Genomic DNA, 9538 nt, shown 5'->3' with positions numbered 1-9538 from the left:
ATCAGAGGGCATTATAGGAAACTGACATCGAAGCGAGCAGCAGAGGACACACTTAGACCAGGAGAATTGATCCAGGTGGGTGGCAGATAAGACTCAAATTTGTCTCTTCAGTCACTGTTCCAAACCCGGGGACTGCCAACTGGTCGCACGGAACTTCCTCCGCGAGGCTCTGGTCTGGGGAGACGTGTCCCCACTTCCCTCCTGGGTGGCAATGAAGGGGGAGGTAAGGTCCAGTCCGGGACCAAGACACCTCTGTTTTCAGAAAACGAAAGGCGTCAGCAAGATCCGATGGGGCTTTAACGGCAAATGTGCTACCTGCCTTCCGTAGGATTATATGGAAAGGGTGACCCCAGCGGTACGATGCTCCTGCCCGCTTGGTGGCTTCCAATAGAGGTTTAACAACACGTCTCATATATAGCGTTCACCTAGACACATCAGGTAAGATCAGGACGTCGGAGCCATTATATGGTACCAAGCCCCGCTCCCAGGCATTGCGCAGAATGTCCTTTTTTTGCTTGTAGAAGTGGACTCTACAGATCACATCTCTAGGGTGCTCCGTATCCCTGAGTCTAGAACCCGCCGAGCGATGGACCTTGTCCAGTTCAAGTGGAGCCTCAGGCGCGTGGTTCAGCATTTTATTAAAGATGGTGGACACTACGTTGTGTAAATCCTCTGGAGACACTGATTCGGGGACACCTCGTAACTAAAGATTGTTACGCCCTCCTCTATTCTCGATATCATCCAGGTGGAAGGCAAAGTCTTTCATACGTACAGCCTGGGTACTCACAGTTGTAGCAAGCGCTGTAAGGTCTATAACGAGAGACAAATTATGGTTCTCTAGTGAGTGAGCGTTCTCCAGTGAACGGACAGTCAGGGATACCTCCTGCAGGGCTTTGGCCTGTTTCTCCTCCAGGCGTGTCATGTGCGTGTCCATGTCGGCCCGCGTGGGGAGAACTCTCACCATCTCCCATAGCTCGGTGAGAGTGCGATCCACCAGCATAGTCGTGGCTGACTTCATAGGAAAGGATGCACGGGGGGGAAGGCGACACAAGATGAAATACCGCCGGAATGTCCTGCGACAGCACGGCCAGTGCACACGTGGCAGGAGCAGTGTAAGACGCCATTGCAGGTTTAGGTGTCCGGCCATGTCTCTCCCGCTGTGGAGGCGTCGCTGGTTGCAGGAACTGGGCCAAAGATAGATCACGAGAGGCTCTGCAGGTTCCGGTCTTAGATTTGCCCCTTGGCATGTCGCAACGGGCAGGTAAGAGGGGATGTACCGTCTTGATCAGTGGGATATATGCGAAGCTCCGGGAAGATGAAGCCTCACACCGCCATGCCCTAGCCACGCCCACGGGTTTGCATTTTCTTCTAGAGTGCCAAATTACTGTAATACCTAAATGGTTAATGCAAAAATAGACAGTGATAGGAGCAGCACTGTGGCAATGTAAACTAATATGGCAGGTGCTATGCTTCAAAAAAGGAGTAACCTCTACTTGTAAGATAAATATCAAGAAACAGAGAGCAAGGAAGCAGCACTCAAAAATAAAGAGGAGTTTATTCACCAAACATCCGCCAACGCAACATTTCACCTCCTCAATGGAGGCATTTTCAAGCAAATTATGATAACAACAAACCGGTATATATAGAGAGCATAGCCCAATTTATAAGTGCTATAAATATATTGGCAATTATACATACAAATTAAAAAAATTGCTAATGTGTAACAGTGTATAAAATACATTCAAATCGTGCTAAGTCATATCATGACATGTAATGTGGGAGTTATTAAACTTCAATCCAAGAACAGTGATCCTCCAAATAAGTGTTATACAATAATTACGTTTAAATAGTGATCATTATTAAGACCAAAAAAGCTGACACTCAATCGAAACCATATATTTTTCGTAATGCCTCTATATACACTTCTCTCCATTCATTTATACAGCACATAGTGATGTGCAGCCACATAAACACACTATAACGTTACTGCTGTGTCCTGACAATGAATATGCATTACCTCCAGCCAGGACGTGATGTGTATTCAGAATTCTGACACTTCGCTAACAGAATCTCGACACTACAGCACAGCAAGCGTAATCTCGTTTGAAATGACAGGTTACATCGTAATCTCGCGAGATTACGCTTGCCTTGCTGTAAATATCACAGAGACGCCACAGAAGTGACAGGATTCTGAATACACATCACGTCCTGGCTGGAGGTAATGTATATTCATTGTGAGGACACTGCAGTAATGTTATAGTGCGTTTATGTGGCTGCACATAGCGATATAGATTTATCGCTATATGCTGTATAAATGAATGGGGAGAAGTGTATGACGCTGATTGGTCACTGATTGGTCAGCGACATACACTCCTCTGTACAACGCCCACTTGGCCAAAAAGTAAAACATGCCCAGTTCATTAAGAAACTCATTAGCATAAAGCTAATATAGGTCATAACTCTTTTCTAAATAAAAAACACCGCTGTTATCTACATTACAGCGCTGTTCACATCATGGACAATATAGGAAACTTATAATGTGGTGACAGAGCCTCTTTAAGTAACAGTGCCATTCTATTTCATGGTCTATGTCTGGTATTGCAGCTCAGCCTCATTACTTGTATGGAGACAGTTGCAATACCAGACACAGTCCAAGGACAAGAGGGTGCGGTTTCTTGAATAAAGCAGTCCAGTTTTCCTAATCCCATACAAGTCCTAAAAGTCCTGCTAAGCATCCTTGCTCATTTTCTGCCCTCAATTGAATACCAATTCTGCCTTGAGCTGAAGATCTGTGTAATTTGAGACAGTCTGGTTGCTAGGGCTGTGCTGCCTGACAACCTCATTGAAAAAAACATTCCTAGAAACCAGACTTGTCTGGCATGTCACTATTACATGATCTTCATGCATTGTAATGGACTGGTCAAATCCCTTCCTCAGGCCAACGCTCGGCCTTATTCTCTGTATATTGCTAGCAGTCTTCTCTAGCACCTGTAAGATTCATGATACAGTTTAATACATTTTACATTTTAATCTGCTTGCTATTGTTTTCAAAGCCCCTTTACTAAATAAATGAATTAACAATATTTTTTTGTCATTTCTTTTTATTTGGTTTTATTCATTTATATACAAACATATGGTTGGCATTCACTTTCACTACATAACATTTCTTTTTATTTAAACCCCTGTTCAAGAGGTTTCCTGAGATTTCCATCAGTCAAGGTTCATCATTTACCATGTGATTTTACAAATGTGTCTACATCTTATGATATGAATTGTCAGGAAGAACAAGTCCTGAAATATATGGAATTACTTCACTACTATAATTGTCTATATGTATAGTGGGAGTATAAAGTCCGATCTAGGGATCTGCCAGGTTAGTAAGTATTGCAGCATTGTATATGACATCAGATATGTATCCTAGTGATGTCTGCGACCCATTGTCATTCATTATCGGAGGGAACATCTCCCAGTGTGACCCTTGTGAGGGGACTGTGAAAGCCTCCAGATCAAGCAGCTGAGCATCGTACAACGTAGCCTCACAGCCATACTCTAGACTAGAGGTGACGTTCTGCCAATTCGGATCCTGCTGCCTATAGGTGCGCAGATAAGTCTCCTGAGAGAACTGCTGAGAAACTGCAGGAGACACCTGTGGAAATGATAGGTACCCAGCTTGTTGCATGGAAGATACATGATGACCGGGATGTCCATGAGATATAGACTGGCTCGGAGGGAAGGGCATTGGAATTAAAGGGTCCCTTCGACTACAGTCCTGAGAGGGAGATGCTGAACTCAAGCAAATATGATGAGCTCGAAATGAAGATCCTCTTCTATAAAGAAACTTGCCACTCTTGTTTTTCCTGGCTCTGCGGTTCTGGAACCAAACCTGTGGGGGAAAAAAAAATTCTGTAACCGTAAAGTCTACACAAAACCTGGAAAAATGGTGTCCTTTAGGAGTGACTGTATATATACACTGACAATACATGAGATTGGCTGGATTAGGGAGAGTCAGGAGTGTATCTAATGTGTATGGGGGTCTCTTGACTCCCCCGATGACAGATGTCGGTACAAAGAAGTATCGGCATGTTGGATTTCAACATGGCCTATCCTTTGTTCCCGCAGGAGATAAGCCGCTGCCAGAGGTTTGTGTGAGAGATAAGCCGAGTCGAGGGTGCATGTTAAAAGCGAAGTCAGGAGGAATAGCTGCTTTTTTCCAGGCTTTGTGGCGTTCTATCACTGTATTGTGTGAACATACCCTCTGTAAATTACAAGGTGGAAGCGCAGGATTCCACTTTTTAATGTTTGTGCTGCTGAGTTGTATCATTCAAACCCAATGAAAATATATTGAAACCCAATAAAAATCCCCATGGTTATATTTGCATTTATTATACATGTCATTGACTAAAACCTCCTAACATACCTGTACTTTAGACTCGGGTAGTCTGATAATCTTGGCTAGATGCTCCCTTGTACTGATGTCTGGATAAGGGATAACTTCAAAGACGCTCTCTAGCTCCACCTGCTGCCATTTACTGTATAAAGTCCTCTTACGCTTCCTCTGGCTGGGGGTCCCATTCACAGAGGACCCTGTTTCCTTTGGTTTACTTTCTGTTCCTGAAAATTAAAATAACCATTCTGATTTAGTTTTCTACTGAATTCTATTTATTATTATTTGCTACGTTAGAATTCTTGCGAGGCTACTATATAGCAGAATATACTAGACTTTATAACAGAGATTCATTTAAAATGACGATAAATCATTGTATAAGGCTTCGTTCACATCTGCGTCTGGTCATGGGTTCTGTCAGACCTTTCCATCGGAGGAACCCATGAACGGAAACCATAGCTTTCTGTGTGCATTACCATCGATTTCAATGGTAATGCTTCCGTTGCAAATAGATTCCGTTTGTCTCCATTCCATAAGGTTTCCTTTTTTTTTAATGTGGAATCGATAGCACAGTCGACTGCGCTATTAATTCCGTTAAAAAACAAAACAGAAACCTTACGGAATGGAGACATGGAAACCATTTGCAACGGAAGCATTACCATTGAAATCAATAGTAATGAAAACGGAAGCTATGGTTTCAGTTTGCTTTTCCGTTGATGGGTTCCGCTAACGGAAAGTTCTGACGGAACCCATCGCAGATGTGAACGAAGCCTAGAAAAGAGTTTCTCATATACTTTGCATTTCAATTCAAGATCTCTGTTGGTGAATAGGAACATTCTCATTGATATTCCAAGGCTGAAAGGCTAAATACATCAGCAGCACAAATATTTCTCCGATGCTGATAGTTTGCTACAATGTAGTCCAGGCTGTTTAGCTCACACAGGATTGTCTAGATTAAATACAGTTGTAGCAAAGTCTCAGCTGTGAGAAGTTTTACATTTGTACTGGTTTTCAGCATTGGGATGCTAATGTTTCCGTTATGTTCACGCAGGCTGCATTTGCTGCAAATAAATCCACCACAAACGCGGATTTTAGTGTGGTGGATTTCCACCTCTGTAATGACAAGGGTGGAATCTGCAGAAAAAAATCCACCACTTTTCCGCAGCAGAATAGATCATTCTGCATATTAAAAATGATACAACATACCTTAAAATCTATGCACATTTTGTCTGCAATGTGTGAATAGACTTAAAAATTATATTCCATTCACATGCATTGCACTGTCCCATAAACAAAACAAGTGAGGGGTTTATCAATTTTGGATAGCCCCTGTTTAGAATGCAGGTACCCCAAATATAAGGTAATCATAGGGGACTGATACATTTCCCAAGGATTTCAGTTTATTGCATCTAATACACTATAACTATGCCAATAAATACTGGGGTAAATACATATGTAGTGAATACCAAAGTACTGGTGAATGAATGTATATAAATATATATAATTATCAATCAGTAGGGATTATGTACATCAATTATTATCAATGTAGTTGTAGTAATTCCATATGTGTTACTGATACAATAAGTGTAAATAATAATAATAATATAAATAGTAATAATATAAATAATATTATGCTTGCAATTATAGAGCATTTAGTAGGGAATGAATGTATAATTATAAATGATCCAGTAGTGTGTGTGTATACATATATACATACATATATATAAGGATGTATATAGCAATATCATCATAGACCAGGGAATAGGTTTGGGTGGGGAGGGTCCTGCTGAGTGGGCAGGTGTCTCTCATACATACATACCTGTAGCTGGCACAGGGTCCTGGCAGCTCCACCTTGGCACTGGCTGCTCTGTGTTAGGGAAGAAGGCTGCCCTGAGTATTTTCTCCATGTTGTAACGATGTGATTCCCGGTATCAGTACTGCCCTGTACCTGCAGCACAGGGTCTTATAGCTGATGATCCCCTCCCTCCTATAGAAGACCCCGGGGGTCCCTGACTCCACCTCACCCCCAGCCTGTGAAGTGTCTGCTGCCTCACTTCTCTTTGATCCCAATAGACTGACAATACAAAGTGTCTGACACCTGCCCTGTCCTCCTGCTGCCGCATCACTTACAATCCACGTCCTCCCAGTGCCAGACTGGACGGGACTTCCTCACACAGGAAGGGGGGCTGCCCCCCCCCCCCCACACCCGGCACATCCAGGAAATCGGAAACCAGTGTATACATCACTATGTACTGCACCATCATCTATATGGGAGCTCATATATCTATGTCTCATAACCATCTATCCATGTAAACTATATCTATCTATCTATCTATCTATCTATCTATCTATCTATCTATCTATCTATCTCAGATCGATCTATCTATTCATCCATCCATCCATCCCAGATCCATCCATCTCTCTCTCTCTCTCTCTCTCTCCATCTCTCTCATATCTATCTATCTCTCTCTCTCATATCTATTTATCGCTCATCTATCTATCTATCTATCTATCTATCTATCTATCTATCTATCTATCTATCTATCTATCTATCTATCTACAGGGGCGTAGCCAGGGGGGCAGACGGGGCATGTGCCCCACGCGCAACTAAGATGGGGTGCCAGCGCCACCCCCTCCTGCACTATAATTGTACCTGCGTCTATAGGACACAGGTACAATTAGGGCATGTTCACACACACTAATTACGGACGTAATTCGGGCGTTTTTGCCCCGAATTACGTCCTAAAAATGCGGCTTGAAAGCGTTGACAAAGATCTGCCCATTGAAAGCAATGGGCTGACGTTTGTCTGTTCACACGAGGCGTATATATACGTGCCGCTGTCAAAAGACGGAGCATAAATAGACGCCCGCGTCAAAGAAGTGACCTGTCACTTCTTGGGGCGTAATTGGAGCCGTTATTCATGGACTCCAATGAAAAGCAGCACCAGTTACGTCCGTAATGGACGCGGCGTTCAAGCGCCTGCACATGCCGTTACGGCTGAAATTATGGGGATGTTTTCTCCTGAAAACATCCCCGTAATTTCAGCCGTTACGGACGCTGTCGTGTGAACATACCCTTAGGGTATGTTCACACGTAGTGACCAAAAACGTCTGAAAATACGGAGCTGTTTTCAAGGGAAAACAGCCCCTGATTTTCAGACGTTTTTTTAGCAACTCGCGTTTTTCGCTGTGTTTTCGCAGCGTTTTTTACGTCCGTTTTTGGAGCTGTTTTCATTGGAGTCTATGAGAAAACGGCTCCAAAAACATCCCAAGAAGTGTCCTGCACTTCTTTTGACGAGGCTGTAATTTTACGCGCCGTCTTTTGACAGCGACATGTAAAATGACAGCTCGTCGGCACAGTACATCGTAAAGCCCATTGAAAGTAATGGGCAGATGTTTGCCGACGTATTGGAGCCGTTTTTTCAGACGTAATTTGAGGCGTAAAACGTCTCCATTACGCCTGAAAATAGGTTGTGTGGTCCCAGCCTTAGGGTATGTTCACACGGCAGCGTCCGTAACAGCTGAAATTACGGGGATGTTTTCAGGAGAAAACAGTCCCGTCATTTCAGCCGTTACGGCATGTGCAGGCGCTTGAACGCTGCGTCGATTACGGACGTAATTGGCGCTGCTTTTCATTGGAGTCAATGAATAATGGCTCCAATTACGCCCCAAGAAGTGACAGGTCACTTCTTTGACGCGGGCGTCTATTTACGCGCCGTCATTTGACAGCGGCGCGTAAATATACGCCTCGTGTGAACAGACAAACGTCAGCCCATTGCTTTCAATGGGCAGATGTTTGTCAACGCTTTCAAGGCGCATTTTTCGGCGCATTTTTTGGACGTAATTCGGGGCAAAAACGCCCGAATTACGTCCGTAATTAGTGTGTGTGAACATACCCTCAGGGTATTTTACGTCTGAAATGACAGACTGTTTTCAGGAGAAAACAGCTGCCTCGTTTCAGACGTAATTGCTCCTCCTCGCATTTTGCGAGGCTTCTCTGACAGCCGTAAATTTTGAGCTGTTCTTCATTGAGTTCAATGAAGAACGGCTCAAATGACGTCTGAAAGAAGTGTCCTGCACTTCTTTTGACGAGGCTGTATTTTTACGCGTCGTCGTTTAACAGCTGTCAAACTACGACGCGTAAATGACAGGTCGTCGGCACAGTACGTCGGCAAACCCATTCAAATGAATGGGCAGATGTTTGCCGACGTATTGTAGCCTTATTTTCAGACGTAAAACGAGGCATAATACGCCTCGTTTACGTCTGAAAATAGGTCGTGTGAACCCAGCCTTAGAAGCAATGAATGGCCGGGTACGTTCCGTGCCCAGCCATTCAGCGCCTTTCTACGAGTGAAGCGGCGCGATACTTTGCGCTGCTTGCATCATTGAAAGGCGCTGAATGACAGGGAAAGTCACTCTGCCCTGCCATCAGCACCTTTCATAGACGCTTCGTTCAACCCCAGGAGACCTGCGCAGAAGAGAGCAGGTCTCCATTGCTGCCGGCCGGCGTGGGAATGGGATTAAGGTGAGTTTAACCCTTTCCCGCTCCTGGACGTACTATTAAGTCATGGTAGCTGTATCGTTCGCGCTCCATGACCTTATAGTACGTCACGGGAGTAACGGCCATTTCGGTCGTCTTCCCGACACATACAGGAGCTGTGACAACTGCTGTCTCGTACAGCAGTTGCTGCAGCTCCTACAGCGGGGACCGATTGCTGTGTCCCCGCTGATTAACCTCTTAATAGCCACGTCCAATAGTGATCGCGGCTTCTTAGGGTTTAAGCTAACATCGCTGGCCTGCTACACGATAGCGGCCGGCGATGGTGACTATGGCAACCGGACACCAAACAATGGCGTCCGGCTATGCCATCGACGGAAGCCTAGTGGGTCCTGACAAAGTCAGGACCCACTATGCTTGCTGTCAGTGAGTAGCTGACAGCTCTAATACACTGCACTACGCAGTGTATTAGAATAGCGATCAGGGCCTCCTGCCCTCAAGTTCCCTAGTGGGACAAAGTAAAAAAGTAAAAAAAAAAAGTTAAAAAAGTTGTGTCAAAATAAGAAAATAAAAGTTTTAAAAGTGATAAAAGTAAAAATCCCCCTTTTTCCCTTATCAGTCCTTTATTATTCATAAAAATATATAAACAAACAAAT

General features: G+C 44.0%; 1 protein-coding gene across 1 annotated transcript; it reads right to left on the bottom strand.

Moving 5' to 3' along the window:
- Positions 1 to 3128: 3128 nt before the first annotated feature.
- Positions 3129 to 6291, bottom strand: SEBOX (SEBOX homeobox). The gene is made up of 3 exons (XM_075850802.1): positions 6204 to 6291; positions 4418 to 4605; positions 3129 to 3883 (listed from the first exon to the last, which is right to left on the bottom strand). Exons 1-3 carry the CDS (start codon positions 6289 to 6291, stop codon positions 3359 to 3361), a joined length of 801 nt encoding a protein of 266 aa, XP_075706917.1. The 3' UTR covers positions 3129 to 3358.
- Positions 6292 to 9538: the final 3247 nt, after the last annotated feature.

This window comes from Rhinoderma darwinii, chromosome 2, assembly GCF_050947455.1.
Source record: "Rhinoderma darwinii isolate aRhiDar2 chromosome 2, aRhiDar2.hap1, whole genome shotgun sequence".
Classification (NCBI taxonomy): domain Eukaryota; kingdom Metazoa; phylum Chordata; class Amphibia; order Anura; family Rhinodermatidae; genus Rhinoderma; species Rhinoderma darwinii.
Note: the sequence above shows the minus strand (reverse complement) of the source record. Positions and strands in the feature narration are given on the sequence as shown.